A 23206-nucleotide genomic window follows, 5' to 3' on the forward strand; every position below is an offset into this window, starting at 1 on the left:
CTACTTTATTCATAGTATATCATAGTATATAATTATATGTTTTAACGTTTGTCCATTATCTTCAGCTTTTTCAGCAATATACACAACATATTATGACTCTTTAGCTCTTTTATTAAATACTTATAACTTTATAACTATATTTACTTACATGGATATTTATTCCAGATAGCTAATTGTTATTATATGTATTTAAACTTATAAAAATATTGCCACATTTATGTAACTATTTAGTTTTATTCTTTTACTTAGAACTACTTTTGCATTATACAACAAACTTATTTGTACTTATTATACAATCTTTTATGGTTTATCCATACTTTGAAATACATAACCTATTCATATTCACTAAGTCCTCTAATTATATTGTAAGTAAGGATTTGTTTAGTTAGTTGAGTGATATTAACCTGCTTACTCTATCACTGGGTTAGGAAGTAAAATGGCAGCCATATTATCAATGACACTCAGTTTAACTAACTATTTACATAGCCTTACATTGAAAACAAGTTAAATTGCTTATGACTTGGTAAAGATTATCTGTCATGCCCAGACAGTGTGGAGAGAAGAAAACAGAGAATGTATTTAGATCAGGTGAAGTTCAGTGTTGTGTCTCTACAAGACCACAGGACTGTCAAGGCTGTGTGAGGGTTTTATGGGCGATGCCTGGGTGAATAAGAATGCTCCCAACACTGAATTAAAAGATGACTCCTGCTCTCCAGAAGCTTGACAGAAGAGGAATTAGATGAGGATGCCAAACACACTGCAACAATCACATCCAGTGGTTTTTATAGGAGAGCTGGTGGTTTATTTTCTTTGACTGGAATCCTAGAACCCCCTCTGTCATAGAGCAGCTGTGAATAATCATCTAAAGGACAGAAGAAATCTCTACATTTTAACAAAAGAACACTGGTCCATCCAAAACATGTCATTAAAAATAAAGGAAAACTGAGGACAGTCCATATGTAGAACATAGAGCAGAGGTGTCACAGCAGGTTTTAATTAAAAGTTTTTTTTCAGTCTGGGGAGCTTTAAGGGGGCTGCTTCAATGTTCTGGACTGAATCCCATTTAACACATCACCTCTACCCACACAAAACCCACACCACACACTGAGCCACAACAGTCAATGTGGGTTAAATAACTCACTATTTACAAGACAAGAAGACAGACACTGCCCCTGTGGGAAGCCAACTCAGTCCCCAGAGTTCTTGGTCATAACAGAGCTATTTAAGCAGTTTGAATTTGAGTTTTTATGTCCAAGAAATGCTCAGCTAGACTGCAAAAATACAAAATGAAAACAGAAATGGTTACACCGAACAAACCAGGTACAGAAGGGAGCAGCCTCCAGGCAAAAATGTGTTGACATGTGAGTGGAGGCAAGTGGAAATTATGGGTGAGATCAAAAGGTTCCCCATCAAAAAAAATGATTGTTCTCCTCAGTGAATGGTTGTAAATGTATACAATAACACTGAATGAGCTGAATACTATTGGTTAATTATTCAAACTGTTCAAACAAATTCATTTTTTTAAAGTGGGCTCTGCTTCATGGTTTGGTCCACAGCCTACTCCTCCTCCCCTCCTTTACTTTGCAAACGGTAAGACATTATTAACACTCAGTAAGTTAAGCGGCCTGACTAGTAAAGCCTTTACTAGTCCCTAAGGACCCCAAAGTGCTTTACACAACCAGTCATCCACCCACTCACACTGGTGACGGCAAGCTACATTGTAGCCACAGCCACCCTGGGGCACACTGACAGAGGCAAGGCTGCCGGACACTGGCGCAACTGGACCGCCCAACTCTTGAGCCACGATCGCCTCTAACATCAGAATAAGTTAATCACATTTACTGTTCTAACCAGGCTGCATTTTAGCTTTGATAGGTCTCCATTAAATGTTGTGCTTCAGTTTAGGTGCCATGTTAATCTTAATGCACGTTTATGGCAGCAGTTGGTGTGTGCAAATACAACTCACTGAACTGATTTTATTTGGTTTTAACAGTTTCCTCAATGTCCCCCACGCCAGCCTTTTTTTAACAAGCCTGGAAACACCCCTGCTGCACACCTGCCAGCAATCCTGACTATTCATTACTTTGTGTCCCAACTGCCTGGTCCTCAGTGTTCCTATATTAGAGTCATCCCAAGAACACACATTTTTGAAATGTATTCAGTATTTAAATGAAGCCTCCTCCCTCAACACACAAACACCTCTAAGAAAGATAAAATCCTTCAGCGACCAGACAACAAAAACTCAAAGTGGCTGAAATCCCCAAATGACATCCTGACTGCACACGGAGCACTTTGTTTTCACAAGGAAACAAAAGGAGGAACATTTCCCAGTAAAAAAAACCACACAAAAACAAAGACGAATCCTCTGGGTAGACACCCAAGTATCTTTTACTCGAGTCGCACATACAGCAAAAAAGCCCAAAACAAACTCTGATACGATTCTTACCTGTTCCACCTGTTGCACTTTGACTGTAGGCTCTTTGTTTCTGCATTGACATCTGACTTTTTCATACACCACCACAGCAGACCACATTAAACACTGCAGGAGCTTGCTCTGCCATCTTTTTTGTAAATTTTCACTTTAATGTGAACACAAACTCACAGAAACACACACACAAAGGTTGTTACCCGACACTGCTGGATTCAGGTTTGGTAGTTTCTGCTCTGTAGGTGCAGAATCACATTTCGTTTTTGTTCTCTGAGTATGAGTCAAGGTTTCTGTTTGAAACAAACCCAGAACACAAAACACATTTTAATCACTGAGTTTTATTGGCACTGTAAAGCCGCTTTGGTTAAAATGTTTATTTGGATATTAAAAGTACATAACAATACTTTCAGTAGTTTTTCACAGTGAAACTATCACACAATAACAGAGTTGGTACAGTCACTTTATGAATGACATTATTGGCACAGTTAAGACAAATATTTAAACACATTTAGCCTCCAGTGATGATCAAAAGAAAGGATTTAAAGTTTAGGAAATACTTTCATTTTCACTTTTCACATATATTAAACCTTTAAAATATTGGAAACCGCAAAAATACATGATCATGTTTTTTCCTGGATGTTTCATTTTAATGCAATTTGAGCAAAGTCATCTATGACAGCATAACGGGAATAACATGCTGTGGCAGATAATTTCAAAAGAAACTTTTCTAACAGCTCAACAAATATCAACACAAACTGTTTGCGGGCAGTGTGTGTGCTAGCTAAAGCTGCCCAGAGATGGAGAACGACGTAAGAAAGACAGGACAGAATAGGAAGAACAGGGGTTATATTTAAAGGTAAGGACTGCTCAGTGATATTTGAAAATTGTAAACTGTTACTATCATGTTTTATAGTATCATTTTTAATCAAACAGTGGGTCTGTTTATGATGTGTTCTGATAAATTATACACTTTCATATTTTTTGAAACATCCTGCGAAACACACTGAGGTAAACTAACTAATTCAGATTTTTCAGTGTTACGCTGATGGATTTACAGTGAGGCAGTGTGTTGGACCAGTGTTGGACTGTTGTGTTCATGGTCAAATTGGGTTACATCCAGTGTAGCAAATTTGATTTTAGGCAGATGATGATGTGTCCTACATAACAGATTCAAGCTGACTACATTCATTAGAATTGGAATACAGATTGGAATTTTGTTTGTAGTCTCACATACTAACATAATTTTATGATGATGATGATGATGATTATTATTACTACAAGCTTCAGTTAGCTTTGCACAAAAATCGCTGGTAGAAATATCCTCTAAAAGTACTTTTAGTACATCTCAGAGCCTGCACTTTTACCGGAGTACTTTTTAAACACAGGTTTCTGTACTTCTATTTACATAAAGAATACTTTTGCCACCTGTGATGATACTGGAAAAAGAACATTTTATGTATATTATTTGCATAACTGGGTCTTAATTAATAATTTCTAAAAATATGTGAAAATCTTTCATGCTGCAGAACTAGGATATATCAGTAATTCCATTTTATTTTAGAAAATAGTGACGAGAAGTTGCATTAAAAATGGGTTGACCTTTTCAAAGACATTTTAAGAAAATTAAACTTCATGGATTTGATTTAAAGACTGAAAAGCACAACAAAGACCAACACAGTGCATCATTTTCTAAACTGACTGTAACCCTCAGAAGTGTGGAAGCAATTATAAATCTTTAGTCAGACTTATTTTAGTATTGAAGAAGAAGAATCTGGTCAGCCTTGTTCCAATACACTGACAATAACATGTGATAATCTTGTGATGTCTTATTCATCACTGCTGATCACCACAACCCTAACCCTACGGTAGAAGAATATGCCATTTTTGCTTCTTTTTTCATATTCTTTGCAATCGTGGGAACAAAAAAGTAATTTTAAGTGATGTGTATAAACTATTATTATGTAAGACTATTATATAGGAAAGAAGATCTTTTTATATATCTCCAAAATACAGCTGTATGGTCACAGCTGGAGCCATTATTTAAACCTCACAGGGCTAATATTATCTGTGATTAAATAAAGTAAATAAAGAAAACAATAATTTGATCCACAGTCAGCTAATGCTTTATGAAACATTGCTTCCGTACTGATGCACTTTGGTTCATTTTTTGCGTTCCTCGATCTCCTCCACCTCGCTGGACTCATCGACTACTTTGCCATTGATCATTGTTTGAGTGACGACTTTCACAATCTTCCTAGTCCTCACATCGGGGTCTTCTGTAACACAGGAGCGAACAATGGTTAGTCACACTAATGCTGCTAATCTAAAGCCACAGAAAGTGTCATTAACAGTGTAACAACAGTGCTATACTCAGATAAGAAGTTTATATTGAGGCTACGAAGCCACACTGACCCCGAGAAAAGGGATTCCTACTTTCCCCGAGTGAGTCATGTACTATTTTGATTTTTTTATGATCCCGTGTGAGTATCAAGTGAACACATGTTCACAAAAGAGTTTGAATAGCAAAGGAAAGGATCAGATTTTCCTGCATTGTTGGCCTACTGGAAGAATTTAAGATGACTAAAATTACCCAGCTTTACAAGAGAAGACTGTAACAGACATAAAGGACAACAGCACTCAAGTTCTTTTTATACTGACTTCCTATAGAAACCTGTACTGAAACATGGGACCCTTTTGCAGTAGTGATGAATTCTGGCCTCTGGTATGACACTGGATACCATTCAACAATGGTTTTCAAACTTTTTTTTGCCCAGAGCGCACCAAAGTTTCGAGGCACACCTGTATTCAAGTGTGTAAAAATAGATTCTGTGGCCTCGATCATGCCTGCTTGAGGATAAGCTGCAGAAACTGCTGATGAGTAAGCCTTCCTTTTTTACATTGGTTGCATTTGAGTGATGTACATTTCATCACCAATGAGGTGAAAACGAAGCTCCGAACTCTAATTATTTGTCCAAGCAAAGCTTTACTAAAATTTTACCAAATAAGAGTGTGTTGCTCAGAGGGACTCCATAATAGTGACAAGACGTCCCACCTCTGCAAGCGATAATATCCAGTTAAGTTGGCCTTAAAATGCATTGCGATTGGTGGATTGTAGTGTGACATTGTGCCGCAGTGAGTCACAAAACATTTTCAGAAACCCGAACATCTGCATCGAGCCTTGAATTTATGTCACTCTGTCCCAAGTCGCTTAAATTCTCAAATGTTTGGAGCACAGACAGCAGCAGACACCGTGGATAAATATCTATTCTATTCTCTTGTAAAGTTCTCTAGAGTTCTCTTGTAGATCACATTTTTAGTTGGTGCGTTGTATTAAATGGCTGACAAGTGGACATCTGCAACGAGTGCCACGATCACTGTCTCGTGACAAGTGACATGCCCCTGACCCAAGCAGACCTTAGCACACCTCTGAATGCAAAAACTATAATTATAAAAACCATAACTGTAAGATTAAGGTACTTTTAGTAACTTATTGGTGCCATCCGCCTGTAGTATGATACCCACAATATTGTATTTATAACGGTTTCTTTTGCTCTACTAGCAAATAACTTCTGTTATGAAAGAATTTAACACAAACCGTCGACAGCCTTTATATCTCTGGTTTAAATTCAGCAGTTTTAAAGCATGTCAACTCTGGCTCGGAAAACTTGTTGGATTTCAAGTGCTTCTCCCAGACTAGCATTATCCAACCTAAACTTACAGATGACACGCTCAGATTTGCAATAGATTTGTTACATTTAATAATCTGAACTTACTTTTAAGAGGTGGAGGGGGAGTTTCTTTCACCCTGTAGGACAAAATTATAATCAGTGAAGGCAAAGCAGAAAGCACGTTCAAACAAATACAGTTCTGCATTGTGGGAAAAAACACTTTGTTCTCATGTTTTCTTTTGTCTAATTATTTATTGTATTTTATATCTATTCTTTTTTTCACTGTAGTTATGGGTATCATTTATTACACCTTGTCACTAATATTCATACCATTTAAGGTCATTAAGCTTGTTTATTAAAAAGTAAAGTACAAACTAAAAGTAAAAACATTTTAGTTAATGATTACATTTTTTTTAACTAACTGAAACATTTATGCTTAGTGTAGTAAAAATGTTATTACACCTTGCTTGATGAGGCATTGATGCACATTTTTATTGAGAGTCTGACCATCGGTCAGTTGCTTTTAAAAAGTTATGTGTTTTTATTAAATTACCTGCACTGATTTTTCTAAATTTGGTCTCAGAGACATGCCCTCCATACAGTAATTAAAAAGACTAAAACAAAACAATGAAACTAATAACAACTAAACAAAAACTAAACATTTTCAAATTCTGAAAACTAAACTGAAAATAAGTAAATCAACTCTGAAAACAAACTAAGAAGAAACTAGTTTAAAAACAAAAACTCAAATATGAAATAAAAATACTAACTAGAAAGCACAAAGCTATAATAACTCTGATATGAACAATCATAGTGAACTGAATATGATGCTACAGTTGCTTCTGGGTAGCTTAATTTTAACTCTGTCCAAAGTTTAGTCTATACAAACGTATGTGCAAAAGTAAATAACCAAATAAAATATAAGGTGTTAATAAACTTGAGATTCCTGGTACGCTGATTTTTCCGTGTAAATGCGACCCCTGTTTCTAATCTATGCTCATCTAAAACAAACTGTGGTTAAATTTACTGGACGGACATGATAATCTTATTTCTGCTAAAAACAAAATGCACATATGTCCCAAAATGGAGAACAAGTCCTTTAATTCGAAGACTAATAAATGTACAAATGCCTCCTTCTTGTAGAAAGTATGAATAACTACAAGAGTCATTTGTTTTTTTGATAATATTCAAGTAAAAAAATATGCATTTGAAAAGGAACTGGTCCTGTGACTGTTGTTATTTTGGGACTGTGCATCCCTTAGGCTTAGATTTGTTTTTCTACTTGCTTACATGTCCTCTCCTTCCAGCAGCCTCCTGTAGGTGGCGATCTCCATCTCCAGGTTCTGCTTGATGCGTAGTAGCTGCTCGTAGTCAGTCTTGTTGCGCTGCATGTCCAAACGCAGCTGAGACAGCTCATCCTCCAGCTGTGTCAGAATGGCCTGAAGACGGTCCATGTCCACAGAGTACTTGTGTCCCGATTCTCCGAGATTTCCCTCTAACACGCTAACCTGTAAACACAGCATACTGATGCTGAATAGCCACAACAGATAACATATTCTCCTCTGTGTTACATAATTACTAAAGCTGGCTTGAATATTCAGACAGGTCGCCTCCTTCGCTATATGTCATCAAGAACTGCGTTTAAGGAACAGCTTCATCCTGAGAAGCACAGATAACAGTCTGAGCATGCATGGTTAAAAACACATAATGTCTTTGGGAACAATAATCAAATTTTGAGTTAGTTGTCTAAAATGTCGTCCTTTGCTTACTTAAGATGGGACTGCCCACTCTGATATTAAAATATATATATTTTTTATTAAAGTGAAATAATTAATGCTCTAATGTCTGTGTGCTAAAGATGAAGCATCAATAATGAGGGTGCTGGCTTAGGGTGAAAGTAGAATAGACTTGCCTTTTGGGGAATTAATTACAGAGGAATCACAAATAACAAAATAACAAAACAGCCATTTAAATATTTAAAACTGCATGAACATTTTTTTTGTTGCTCTTAATGGCATTTAAATTGTCATCGATTGTGTACACAGTGATTTCCGACAGTCAGAAAATTTTAAAATGACACGTTATTCTTGATTTTCTGACTTTCTTTAAATCTTTAACTGCTAAATCTCATCAGTAGTGCAAATAGCTAAAATGAGGCACTGGCTATAAGAAGCTGAAATGAAGCCGTTACTGTAAAGGATGCTCAGCACCAGGAAGTAAATCTTTAGGAGACTAAAATGAATCAATTAAAAAATAAAGAAGGATCAAAGCTGTGTTAAAGGTTTGGCTTTGTTAAAGCTTTTCACATTTCAAAAAGTAGTATAGCAGTCTTAATTTTGGGAATGGCTAAAAAAATATTAAGTTGTAAATTTATAGTCTGATACTCCTGCTCTAACGGGCTGTATGGTCTTCATGCAACAGTAGAAACTTTGAGGATGGAGGTAAACACAGTGAGGATGAAACGGTAAAGCCTCCATATTAACTCACTGTTCACACGGACCATAAAGAGTGTCACCACTGTCAGAAAATCAGTCAAAAACTGCTGCTTTGTAATTTTACCTATTAAGAAGTTTTCCTGTCAGCACTATAATACGTCTGCATTCATTACTGTGCGATCAGGCTGAGCAAATATCTGAAAGCTACATTTGCCTCCAGTGAACATGTCTGCATGCTGTACATTATTACTGAGTTCACTGGAAGTGGAGACAAAACACCAGGTTTTTGTGTCTTGTCACACTGATTGATTGTGGAAACATTATTAACCTGCTGTGTACATTGTATCTATACAGCAGCAGCTCTTAACTGACAAAAAGCTAGTCTCGACAAGTGTGCGGGGGAGGATGTGAGGATGGGGTGAGGACCAGTCATTCATGTGCCCTCATACAGGGTTTCTAATGTCTCCGTCTCACGGAAACCTCACCGCTGAAGAAGATAAGTAGTCATTCAAATGTATATGAACAAACTGTACTGTACCTGTTTACGAACGCTCTCAAGCTCAACTTCTAGAGCCTGAAGGAAACGCCGCCTCTCACTGAGCTCACTTTGGGCACAACGCAAAGCCTCGTTGCTTTCTTTGACCTCCGACTGTACTGCCTCTAACTGTAAACACATAAAAACATAACATTCAAAACAATTCAACACAGCACTCAACTCAGGGTGCTTCATACTGTAAAGTAAAGACCCGACAACATTAGGTAGAGAACCCCCAAAATCAGGCAATCCCTTATGACTTGGAGACCTTGAAGAGGACGAACGTGCTTTAACAGGAAGAAACCAGAACCAAGATCAGGGCGGAGCAGTTATCTGCTAAAACTGATTTGGTGATGACAGAGAAGGGAAGGGAAAAGAAAATTAATGTAGTAGCATAAAAATGCTCGATGAGTAACAAGAGGTGAAGTACTTGATTACTTTCTAGCTGCCTAAGCTGGTTAACTAAGCAATGTTTCAGGTCAACCTGATGCAGCGCTAACTATAAGCCAAAAGTGAAAGTTTGAAGCCTAATTAGTATATCATTGAACCTAGTTAGGGAGGTGGTTCTGGTAGCTGAAAGCTTTGCTTCCAGTTCTATTTTGAGAAACTCTGGGAACCAGACGTAGGCCTGCAGTCTGAGAGTGAAGCGCTCTGATGGGATAATATAATGCATTAAGGTCTTTAAGATGTTATGTGGACCGACCCTTCAAGACTTTCTATGCAAGAAGGAGGATTTTAAATTAAATGATGAGCTTAACAGGAAGCCGGTGAACAAACAAGGGACAAATATGATCCCTCGCTTTCTCTCTTTCTCTACTCGTTTGGACCAACTGACAGCTTTTCAGGGAGTTTTTAGGACATGCTGATAAAAAGGAATGGCAATAGTCCCGACTAGCTGTAACCAATGCATCTAGTTTGTTAGGATAGGATAAATTGTAATTTTTACAATATTGCAGAGATGAAAGAAAGCAGTCCTACATATTTATTTACTGTGGGGAAAAGACAGAAGAACAAGATCTGGTTTGTGCAGTTACACACCTTCTTCAGGTACCAAGACTCGGCCTCCTCCTTGTTCTTGCGAACAATGCCCTCATATTGGACCCTGAGTTCAGCCAAGATGGCCCCAAGATCAGGACTTTGAGCCGCATCCACCTCCACGTTCACCTGCTCATTGTCCAAACGGGCCTTCAGGGAGTTCATTTCCTGCAGACATTTAAAGAAGGAATGGAGAGAAAAAGCAGCATCTTACTGTAGATGCACTGTAATGTAAATCATGGTTATAACAGAAATATTTTGATGTCCACCTATTAATCCACCAACTTCAACTTCAAGTGGTTTTACTACACTTAGTACTGCCTTTTGATAGAGACATTGAGCAAACAAAAAGAAGTTGTGTGCTAAAAGAGCTGCTATATTAAATGAAAACCATTAAATGCCTCTGGTGGATTAAGCTTGTAAACTGAGATGTTCAGGGACCAGAGCTGAAATTTAGAAAAAGATCTGATGTTCAGATGGAAAAAACCTGTTGTCTGCTTGTTTTGTTTGTTTGTTTTAATAAAGGAGGAGCTTTGAGGCTTCCTTTTAACTGGTGTGAGACTGTTTCAGCAGCGTGAGACTGAAGGTGAAAGTCATGCCATCAGCGCGAGAGCTGGTAAACCTGCTTTAACATCATCCATGTTGCCTAATTGGCTGTTTGTTTTCAATGAGCTAACCTATTGTTACAGCAGATGTAGGTTAGAGTCAATCAAAACTCTAATGTACTTTGTTAAATTAGCTTTACACGTCTCCCCTGTGTTCCCTGTGACTTCTTGTGAAGTCAGTCTTGTTTTGGTGCTTGTTTATCTTTCTGTCTTTGTGTCATGTCTGAGTTTCTCTTTCCGTGTTCCGTTTCTTCCTGTTTCATTTTGGTGGTTTGTCGTGTATTCAGTTCTATTTGCCTGTCACCTGTAATTAGATGCAGCTGTTCTCACACCTGTTGCTTGTTTCTCGTTATCCTCTGCATATATATGTGTTGTCTCATTCATCCCTTGCCCTTTATCACATCCTCTCTCATGGCCGTGTCCTTCCTCGTGCATTTCCCCAGATGAGTTGTACTTTCAGCACCTGACCTGCTGCTCTTTGTTTAGTTAAGAGCTGTGCAAAATAGTTGTTCTGGAATTTTAATTCTCGCCTTCCTACTTTGACACCCATAATAACATCAGCTACATGTGCAGGAGTAATCCCACAAAATCAGCTCAGCTTTCATATCACAGAAACTTCACAGCTCTCCGATAACTATTTTACGCTACCATTTCTCACTTCCTTTAAATCTTTACAGTAGTTGTAAAGTTTTTATTCACAACATATGAAGCCTCAAGAAAAAGCCAGTGCCAAGTGATAATCTTCAGAGGACTAGCCAAATATAATAAGGTTTTTTAAAGAAAGAATCCCACCGTGAATTAAAAGTTATTACTGTATTGTTCATAAAGCTCACAAAATAATTAAAGTTTAAATGAGTGATCACTGTAGCTGCCTAAAAGAGTGCAACCACAGGTTGTGTGTCAGAAGGCTTCATCTACTTCACCTTTGCTACAAATTAATTTCTGAGACATTTATATGGTAGCTGCATCAACACCTCTTGGGTTTTGTAGTTCTTACTGGCTGCAACAATTATGAATTTTGGTTTTTTTTTAAATCTCGATTTAAGAAAAATTAGATGTGTTAAAAAATAACAAAATAAAAAAGCTGCGCTGTACAGTTATGATAACACTCTAATTACAGTCAGTCAAATTTTATACATTTTTAAGACAAAATAAAAAATTCCCTCTGTGTAAAATTCAGTCTACATCCTGGACACCACACCTGACTGCCTAAACACACACAGACTGTTGCGATGACTGGGCTCAAACACTCCTGCTTTGTGTACATTGGAGTTACCTCGTTATCTTGAAGCAGTCTGGTTACAAAGATGAAGGGTGTGTCCCTGTACTTATATTATCGTATTTCAGACACCGGACACTGTTTAAACCTTGTGGGAGAAAACACAAACTGACCTGGCAGAGAACTAGTTTATATGAACTTGTGTCTTGTGAAGAAGATAATAATAATGGATATGTAAACACTGTTTAACCTCTTGTAACCTTCGTTTTGGCAGCAGTCTCACCTCCTGGTGATTCTTCTTGAGGAAGTAGAGCTCCTCCTTCAGGCTGTCCAGGTCTCCTCGGAGAGTGGCGATGATCTGGTCGTGGTCTGACTTTGCTCTCCTCAGAGCCTGACAGTCCCTCTCCACTGACTGGCACAAGGTGGCCTCTGCCTCCCATCTGCATTAAAAAAAAAAAACAGCATTAAAGACAAGATTAAATCAAATAAATGAACTTTCACACTTGTGCTGTAGCTCTGCACTTGAGAACAGAAATATCTGATGTAGTCAGGTTGGATATGAGCAATCAACAGAATAACAGCTGTGACTTTATTTCCAAAAGACCCATGTGTTGTGTTGAAGAGATTTCATATATAGAAATATGTACCACAATTTTGTGGCAAGTCAGCCAGGCAAATCAGTAAGAATGCACACATACATTACCACAACATTCTGGGAAAAGCTAAAATTTCTTGAGGAAATGGGGGTAAATGCAGAAAGTAATCACAGAAATTACTTTTAACCTGCCAGCTCTTCCTGTACACTATATCCAAGTAACCACGTTACCTATGGTGCATAGAGCATTTCTAGTTGTGTCAATGTGTCTGAAGTGGCTACTTCCTGCTGTCTGTACATGTGGAAAATATCCCAACACGATTCCCTGTAAATTCTCACAAGTTCATGTTAAGAGAAAAGGAGGTCATCAGTAAACATGTGCAATTTTAGGCCAGGTTTGTACCTTTTGTGTACATTATTGAAAAATACTCATTTTCATGAGATCTGAAAATACTGCAGATTATTTAATACAATCTTTCTGTACCTATAGATCAAAAATATTCCTGCTTCTGCATAAAGAAAAAGACTTTTGAACAAGTACCAGAAGTGACACTTCCACGCTATTTTCATTTTTCCTCAAGTACCTCAGGAGGCAAGTAGCTCTTAAAGAAAATCAGTTCCCATGAACTTCTACATTAAAATATCCAACTTTACATCATTAAATAGCAGATTTACAGCCTGTTAACTCCTTCGTGTGGATACTGGTGTTAGGGGTGTTGACACTTTGATTAACAGGCACCTGATAAAGGCAGCTGGAGCTAATTAGTAACTCTTCTGTGAATTTGGCACTGAGGCCACTCAGGAATGGATGCACAAATGTGAAAAATCGCATGCAAACTCCTGCAAAGCTCAAAGTTATTAAGGTCCATACTCACTTTGCTGTAAATAACATGAATCACTGTCAGCTGACATATTACTCCCTCACATTAGACCACAAAACATACTATCAACACACTGTGAAAAACACCAGCAGCAGGTATTTCCTGACTCTGTCACCTTTAGCTTCACCTTACCAACTGTAGAATCTCCGTAAGGGGACGATTCTCTTTCTGGCCTGCACCATCTATCATATTCCCCTCTAACTGATGTTGCCATTGTTTGGTACTGGAGCACCCACCGTGGGAATAAGGCATTTATTTTGGCCCCTGACAGAAAGGTCATTTATTCATACTGTTTTGCAGTCTGGCGCTCCCATGTGAACACTCACAGCCAGGGAAAAGACTGCAGTGTGACACTCACTTGACCCTGAAGTCATCAGCCGCCAGCTTGGCATTATCAATCTCCAGCATTATACGGGCATTCTCCAGTGTCTTCTTTCTCACCTAAGTGAAAGAACACAATGCACAGCAAGTTAAAATTATGTGTAGTTTTAATGTGTCTAGTTAAATATTAATTTGTTAAGTTGAGTTCTTCCACCAAAACTGCACTTTAAATTAGAGAATTCATGACAGAACATCACGCACAAATATTATTATTTTTTTCTCAAGACAGGAAGTCTTAAAATGAATTGTATAGTCTAAAGCACTAGACACTGACCTCCTGTCCAATGGCATGGGCCTGTGCCATCATCCCCTCAATGTCGTACCCTTTTGGAGCTCTGTCCAGCATAAGCTGCTTGATCTTCACCTCCAGCTCAGCATTGGATTTCTCCAGTGACCGCACCTTGTCCAGGTAGTTGGCCAGCCTGTCGTTCAGGCCCTGCATGGTCTCCTTCTCGCTGACGCTGAGGCCATTGGAGAGGCTGGAGCCCAGCACGTTGAGGCCATTGCCCAGAGAGAGGGAGCGCGACAGAGTGGCGATCGAGGAAAGATTGGAGACAGAGGGTTTGGAGCGGATGCTGCGTCCACTGCCCCTCACAGAGATGTTGGAGAAGGAGGGCTGCCGCACTGAGCGCACAGAGAGAGCAGATGCCATGGTGTCCACTACACAGATAGTTAGATACATTCAATAAGGATCAATAAGGAAGACAAAAACACACCTAGAGGTTTTTTATGCCTATCATACACCAGAAAACTCTGAAAGGGCTAAAAGTCAAGGCACCCTGTCATATCTTAAGGTAGTATGTCATTAGGCATTGTTCAAAGAATGGAGTCACTATTTACTAGGTTATAACTAGTTTCCTTTTGAGATGATTTCCCATCAAGAAAATAAAATAAAAATATTAGTAGATTGATACATGAACAGGCTGTCATGGCCACTTCTGTCTTATTTTGTTCTCAAAATCACCCAAAAGGAAAAAACAGAAAGTACTTCAGAATAGACAACAATGGTTAGGAAAACAGACAGTGCACACCTATTGGTTCTTAAAGTCACATGATTAATCCAGCAAGATCAGCCATTTGATTTGTCTTGTTGGATTTGATAGATCTGAAACAACTCTGAGTTTTATGACTTTCTACTAAACGATTGCCAAAAATGTAACAATAAATGATTTTCTTGAGATCCTGAAAAACTTAAAAAGTCACTTGGATCACCCTGTAACATTTTTTGTCATCTTTTGTCTCCCTTTTCCAGGTTTCTGTTGAACATTCAAGCAGGAAATATTACCAATCATGTTTCTGTTCTACTAAAGAAACACTGTGTTTGAAATACAAGTGCTGGATACCAAGCATCATCACTCTTTCCTCGTCACAGAGTTATTTAAGAAGAACAGCAATGACGTTCTAGTAAATTTCAAGTCCTTGAGAGCTTTACATCATCCAGAAAATGTGTTCCCTATTCAGCTACTCTGAGCTGTAAATTGATGAACAGAAACAGAGGAAAGGGACAAAAACAGTATTTACCTGGAGCTCAGTTGTTCAGTTGGTCTCTTCTTGTCGCTGATGGTGAGAGTGATTGTTGTTGCTGGAGCAGCTTTCACAGGTGAGTCCGGCTGTAGAGGATCAGCTATCCTGGCTGGGGAGGAGCCAGTCATGTAACCAATCCCACAACAACAAAGGAGAGGATGCAATATGACACCTTGTGGAGGACTGAAAAAATACAGAGGTGCACATGAGTTTAAATCAATGTGTCCTTTCATTTGAGGAAAAACTGTACTGCTACTGTCAGTATAGTTTATAGTTTAACCTGCTTTTTTCAGGTAATATAAGTATATCTAAGATGAATATGGCAGAAAAATCGTTCAAAAGAGAACAAATGTAATAGGTTGTTGGGGGAAAAAAGTTGCATTCACTCAATATTGTTACATAAAAAACAAGCCAGTCCTGCCCAGCAGAAAATTTGGCCTTTACTTCTATATTTGTCCTCACAATAGCTTCCTCAGACTTGAATCTGACCTGTCTCTTTCCACAGTGGTTGTATTGAGAGCAGACACAATGGCTTTAGAGTGATGTGAGAAGGCTTCACCTGAGGACGGCCAGCCAGGATGGGAAGAAACGAGAGGAAACGGGAACAATGAAGAGAAAGAATGAAAAGAAAGTGAAGACCCCTGAGAAATACACAAAGAAATGCAGGGCGTAGTTGTGGATGAACTGGAAACCTGGCTTATATTTACACACTCACAGACACACACACCCACATCAACACGCACAGGCACCATTTTATAAGGGTGAATTGTCTCTCAGCCCTCTATTTCCATTTTAGAGCATATAATCCCTTGTTACTGTTGAAAACATGTATGACTTTTGATTTCTTTGGGCTTTATCATGCCAAGAAGATCAGAGCTCTCAGTGACAGTGACCTGATTTAGTGCTGTATGAATTACATCTCACTGCAGCCATCCCCGCCCAGCGCTCGTCTGCATTGGCCAGCTACATTCTGGGACAGCTCACGGTGGAAACTTTCTTTTGTGCCGTTTCTAAGCTAACCGTAAAAGTCACCTATAACCTGTCTGTTTCTACAGGCTGCAGGCACAGTAACATTAATGACTTAAAGCTGTCCAACTTGGCCCAGAATGAATCAAACAAATGGATATTAACTTAAACTGAATGCAGTCTTAACTGCAGGACAAGTGTGTCTGTATTACAGTGTCACTACATTATAATGTAATACAACTGGATGCATACATGTTGTACAAATACACTTGTGTTGATATTCGTTACATTTTTCTGATGTATGTGTGGGATCTTTGTTCCTTAGTCAAAGGGGAAAAGCCATAAAACTGATTCTCACAAGCACAAAAGCAAGACATAGCAAGGATACAGCGACATCATGTGGCTTAAAACACATACTACAGCAGAGAACTTAAGTATTTTTAAAGCTCAAATTTTCAGACACAAGTTACTTGAATTATGAAGAGACATGGTATGAAAATGAAACGTTATATAGAAATAAAGATTTATATTCCAATAAAGTGCAAAACCCTTGAGCTACTCCTGATTTCTTTATGACCCAGACGTTCTTGTAATTTTTTAAAGCGGTCTTGAGCTGTAGGTCTCTAGGCTTTCTGAAAGGCACCGGCTGCTTGTTCACTCATTTTTCAGTCCAGTCTTTGTATTTGACCATTTTCAGGGGAATTATGTTTAAGTTACTTAGAAATGATTTATAAATCATTCAAGCACAAAAAGGGAACCTATAACTCAAGGGATGAACCAGTGATGTGTCTACACACAACAGACAACTTGAGGATAACTTTAAGTATTCTAAGGATATCTCAGCATGTTCAGTGTCTCCTTGAAAAATTAAGTAAATATGACAAATGGAGGTTGTAGGCTTCAAAAACGCTATCTACAGCAGATGAAAAGCATCTAAAAGTCCTTTCCTTGAGAAATATTGGGAGAAATACAGCAAATCCCTGACATAGGTCCAGTCCAGGTCAGGGGAGTGTCTAAAGCCATCTGTGAGCTAGCCTCTGTCATGGGTTGGGTCTGTATTTCAGACAGTGGTGTTGGAGGATCTTGTCAAATTTAATGGAATTATGAATAATCTGATCAGCATACTTTCGCAGTAAAAGCCGTGCTGGTGGCAATACTGTCAGTCATAGATCAGCGTCCCCAGAGCCCAGAGCGCAACATCCCTGAAGCAGTGTAGGATCAGCTTGACAGAAAACGGAACAAAAAGCAGTCGACATAAAAAAGCTTCTTCTTCAAGAGGCCTTCAAGACTAATTCCAAGAAGGCCTACCTGAGAGTGTCCATAAAAGTGAGCATACCAAATATTGACTTTCAAGCTTACTATAAATTGGCCTTATTTGCTTTATCCCATGTAGGTTTGCACAAGTTTAAATAAATCACTTAAACTATTTCCCATTTTCATGTCAAAATATACAAAAGTTCAAGACAAGTTTAAGCTCAAGACACAACATCTTTTGATAAGGGTAATGATTTATGTGATGTTTCTGTTTAGCTCACAATGCTGAAAAACTGGAGAAAAAATGGAAAAACTGGTTCTTAACTTGCAGACTTTAAATTAGACTACAGCCAATATAACCTATAAATAACGTATAAAGTGATTGCACATGTTGTCCTCATGCTTTTGATATCCCATGGCCTGGAATAAGGACAACTTTAGCCTTAGCAGGCATCTCATTCCAGTATGGCAGAAGCTCAAACTGGATACGAAACAAATATAACTTTTCATGTTGTCTTTCCTATATCGTTATCAGGCCATTACCATGAGACTGATAAATTATTCTAACTGGTGATAGACTTTATATGATCAAACCTTTAAGTGTACTACTACAAGACACACAAATAAGTGTACTGGGTGTACTTTCGTAAAGTTTGGGTTTTTTTTGTTAAAGGGGAGGAAACAGCATTAAGCCCACTGGTCACTGTGGCCCATTTTAAAGTCTGAAAATTTCATGGTATCCAACAAAACCTTTCTCTGATCACCTCTGAGCTGAAAATGAAGCACTTTCTTCTTTGTGTTTTTATCAATTCACTTATTTGGGAATCTCCATTAAAACAATAATCTGTAATTTTAAAGTGCAGTACCTTCATCGCCCACAAGGGGCCGACAGACCACACTTGGGGAATCACTGCTCTAACAACTTTTAAACAGCCATCATTAGCAGCCATACGCCACATAACTGACATGGAAATGGTTGTGCAGAGATTAAAAACATTTAGATCTTTATTGTAATACACTAAAGTGACTTCTTCTTTACTTTATGTATTTAATATTTGTCCAGGACTGAATTATAGGAGAATTTGAAATTTCTGAATGTGTCTGTGAACCTGTGGAAATGGAGGAAGCTACATGATATACAGAATCATTTGATTTAAGCTAGTCTCCATCTGATAGGGTGAAATGTAGTAATTCAACAGCATTCTCAGCCTTCAGGTGTGCTTTAGTGCCACTGTCTTTATATGACATGCAACACCTAGGCATATCAGTCTCAGGAGATTGATTCAGAATCTGCTCCAGCTTCTCATAAATCAAACTTAAGTGCAGTGATGTTTCAAAACCAGTTGTCATTTCCCCAAAGTAAACACTATCTGGGAACCTGCTGTGGAGTCCTATGTTTATTTTTGCATGGTGCGTGGTTGGCCGTCAGCCTGGGTGAAGTGAATCATAAGTTTCAGCTATTTCCTTGCCTTTCGTCAGGGCCCCTGCTCTCATGTGCTACTGTAAGAGTTATCGGTTACACACACAAAAAAAGGTTCTTTGTTTATTTCTATGACTTTCTACAGCGCACTATGCAACGGCCCAAAATCCAGAGTCAAATAAATTCCTGTTGCTTTGTTTTGACTTTGTTTGGAAACACGATACCAAATACAGTTGTGCAGTGCTTTTATAGCCAGGGTTAAATGGTAGGGCTGTGCAGTATCTATATTTAAACAAAACACTCTAAGCCATAAAGTAAATTCACTGTGGTCCAGTTTTCCTAAAGAAAGGACATTTCACCTAAAAATGCTCACTGGTGTAGTGTTAACCATCATGCTGTTTGTCGACGTGGTCTAGCTCTGAAGCCTCAAATAATCCACTTTTGAGGTACACATTTAGAGTCTTAGAATAAAAAAAGATGAAATTGTTGATGGTTGATGACATTACATTTACAAGTGAGGCCTCTGCAAATAAACACCTGTTTTTGGGAGGAAATTAGCAAAGTCATTGCTGTTTGGCTGACAGCTGGAGGACTGCAAAAGATGAGAAAAGAAAAGAAAAGAAAAGAAAGAAAGAGAAGGTTATTATAACCAGATCTAGGTTCTAGAAAGGCCTGTAAAATGTTTTCAAATTTTTAAATTCTTATATTTTTTCCCCGCCATAGCAGCCCTGGTTGCAGGTAATAAAAGCTAATCTAATCTAAAAGGTGATCATAAGTTTCAATCTTTAAAAGATATTGGGGCTCTTAGACACTCTGCAACACTTTTGATAACACCCAACTATGCTAAGGCTGAGCAGTATCAATAGGTTTACAACTGAAACTTTGCAATAAATGTAGCTAGCAGCGGAGTAGCTACCAAACCTGTTTTCCTTGTAACGCTATTGACAAAACTGATAATAAATAATAAGAATATAAACTGTTATTATATAAAAAATATAACAAAAAACCTAACATAATGCATAACTGAAAATAAATAAATACAAAAAAAGTCACATGATGAAGTATCTTCTCAATTATAGCTGATTAGCTGCTTAAGCTAACATTAGCTTAAAAGGAAAGTTTAAACATGATAATTGCTATATAAATAAAGTAAACTGTCAACATAATAGAAACTTAATTTGAAGCTTCTTATGCTAAAATGTAAGAAAGGCTACATTTTAGCATAGCAAAGGCTAGTTGACATAAATCAGTCAATCACCAGTCAATCTTCCAGTTGTAGAAGGAAACATTAAATTGAATAACCACTTGTTACAAAAGAGACATGAAGAACAGCATCTCCAAACAAACCTTGAAGCAGATCGGCTGCAGCAGCAGAAAACCACAGTATGTGCCACTCTTGTCAGCTAATAACAGGAAACTGAAGCTATTCACTGGGGCTTAACAAAATTGGACAATAGACGATTGGAAAAACACATGTTCTGGAGAGTCTTACGTTTGCTGTAACATCCAGATAGTCGCTCAGCGTTAACAAAATGAAAGCATGTGAGGGATGTGGAAGCATTCGTGGAGGGGGTATTTACTTGGAACTTTTTGAGCCTCTTGGTACCTATTGAGCATCATTTAAACTGTCCAGCCTAGTTGAGTGTTGTTGCTGTTATGTCCAGCTCTTTATGACCACAGTGTATCTGTCTTCTTATGTTTCCTTCCAGCACATCTCAATCTGGTCACCTTTGGGACGTGGTGGACCTGGAGATTCCTATCATGTAAGATGTGAACACTGGGAATCATCATTTACATTAAATTCGCAGTTGATATAGTCTGATTTTATTATGTCAGCATAGTCAAGAGTCTTGTAAGATGTTTGCAAGTAAGGAATTTAACTTATACTGAGTCAAAATTAAAAACAAAGGTTTTAAAAGCTTCATGTAAGAATCAAGAACATAATGAAAGCTCAAAGCTGTGATGCCCTGTCTTGCATCTCCTCAGTACCCCTGATCTGAATGGTGGAGAAGGAGAAGCAAAGTTAGAATGACTTTTAGAGCCAAAGTAGCAGCCTTAATGGGAAATACATCTGATTGAAATACACCAGAATGATCTTTTAATATGCTTAGCTGATGTTTTAACTGGGAGAGTCTCGTGCTGCTCCAAGCTGTAGATAGACATCAACTGTGAGTCACAGAAGACTTTCTGTGGGAAAAAATAATTGTCTTCCAGAATAAGGGACATCAGAAAAAAACACTCTTTGCTCATAGTAACTATGACTGGAAAAAATGTCCTTCTTCTGGGATTGAGTTAATAATTACATGACTAAGTACACGAAGAACAGAAAAAAAAAACATTAATAAAGATATTAGGGATACATGACTGAACAACTTAAGCAGAGAATCTGCATTCATGTGTAACTAAGGACAAGGGTTCAAAGAAGCAAAGAAGACCCTAATAAACCTTTGGGTACATTTTTCTTCCATGTTTTTACAAACTGATACACAAGGCTTAGCAAATAGCAGTAAATCAAAAGACAGCTGAACAAAACTGTACTGAATTTGTTTAGAGCCTGATCTGCCAGGCTACATCAAGAGGTTTTGTCAAGTTTGGATGCTCTGACATGGAGAAATGTCAGTTTCAGTTTTACCCAGAACATTACTGAATAGATGTGTTAGTTTCATCACTCTGTTTCATGTATGCACACGGATGTCTCCACAACCAAGTATTGGTTTACTCAGCGGGAACTTCATTAGGGACACTTTACTAGTACAATGTTGGACCCCCTGTTCCCTTCAACTGCATTAGTTCTTCATGCCACAGATTCAAGAGAGTGCTGGAAAGATTCCTCACACAGCTGCTGCATTTGGTTGGGTGTATATGAATTTCCCATTCCACCACATACCAAAGGTGCTCTACTCGATTGAGTTTGACTCTGGTGGTTGAGCACAATTAACTCAGTGACATGAGAAACCAGTTTTAGATGATTTGGGCTTTGTGATATGATGCGTTATCCTGCTGGAAGCAACCATCAGAAGTGGGTACACTAATTACAAAGGTATAGGCGTGGTCAGGAAATCATTTAAACAAGCTTAGTTGATACTAAAAGACCTAAAGTGTGGCATGAAAAACCACCAGCATCCTGAACCACTGATACCGTGCTTTCATATTGTTTATGCCAAAACTGACCTTATGATGTCACTGCAGAAAGTGAGACTGATTTGATCAGGCAATGATTTTCTTGTATTGTTCAGTTTTGATGCAACTATATTGCAGCCTCAGTTTTCTGTACTTGGCAGACAAGAGTGGATCTAGGTATGTTTTTTTTTTTTTTTTGCTGCTGCAGCCCATCTGCCTCAGGGTTTGATGTGTTGTTTATGCACTTCTGCATGTAACCATTGGTTATTTGAGTTACTGTGCCTTCCTATCAGTTTAAAGCAGCCAGGCCTTTCCACTCTCTCCTCTGGCATAATTTTCCCCCAAAGAACTTCTACTCATGGGATATTTTCTCTTTTTCAGACCATTATTTGCAAAACCTAGAGATGGGTGTGCAGGAAAATCCCAGTTAATCAGCACACTCTGAAATACTCAGACCTGCCCACCTTGCATAAACAACCATCCCACGTTCAAATTAAATAAATAACCTTTGATCCCCATTCTGATGTTCAGTTTGAACTTCAGCAGGTCATATTTGCTGTAGCGAACGATTGAACAGCACTAAAAGAGACATATTACTGTGGTATTAGGTACTACTACTGTACCTAATGAAGTGGCCAGTAAGTGTACAATTTCATTGGTTCAGGTTTTGTACATTCAATGAGAACTATTATTAGTGGGATATTTTAACATGCTTAAAAAAAAACATGGAACTTCCCAGTCAGATCCAGGGTCAAAGAGGAGGTCAAAAGGTCAAAAGTAGAGATAAATGTTGAAATTTGAAAATGCAGTTTTATACTTCATAGAGTTTTATTGAAATTGGATAAATAGTTAAGGAAGAATGATTAAATGAAAATTACCTTGACTTATGCTGGCAATTTTTTGGCCAAATTTCAGTGGTCAAAATGTATTTGAGTTTTTTCTGGTTTCAATTAAGAACTGACTCACTGACTTAGGTGCATGTCATGAAATCAGAGCCAACCAACAATTTTAAGCATCATTTTTAGTTTCTTGTAAAATTAGCAAAGTTTGACTACATTTATTTGTAATGCATTTGACTGTAGACCACTGAAGTAAGAAAAAAACACAAAACATCTAGCTTCTTTATTTAAACTGAACTGA

At 38.0% G+C, this 23206-nt stretch overlaps 1 protein-coding gene across 1 annotated transcript; it reads right to left on the bottom strand.

Moving 5' to 3' along the window:
• Window positions 1-2659: 2659 nt before the first annotated feature.
• krt1-c5 (keratin, type 1, gene c5) lies at window positions 2660-20379 on the bottom strand. The gene is made up of 10 exons (XM_004566754.3): window positions 20294-20379; window positions 15304-15489; window positions 14057-14442; window positions 13760-13842; window positions 12209-12365; window positions 10105-10269; window positions 9070-9195; window positions 7387-7604; window positions 6202-6233; window positions 2660-4704 (listed from the first exon to the last, which is right to left on the bottom strand). Exons 3-10 carry the CDS (start codon window positions 14432-14434, stop codon window positions 4589-4591), a joined length of 1275 nt encoding a protein of 424 aa, XP_004566811.1. The 5' UTR covers window positions 14435-14442; window positions 15304-15489; window positions 20294-20379; the 3' UTR covers window positions 2660-4588.
• Between the last annotated feature and the right edge of the window lie 2827 nt (window positions 20380-23206).

The sequence above is a fragment of the Maylandia zebra genome, linkage group LG12, assembly GCF_041146795.1.
Source record: "Maylandia zebra isolate NMK-2024a linkage group LG12, Mzebra_GT3a, whole genome shotgun sequence".
Classification (NCBI taxonomy): domain Eukaryota; kingdom Metazoa; phylum Chordata; class Actinopteri; order Cichliformes; family Cichlidae; genus Maylandia; species Maylandia zebra.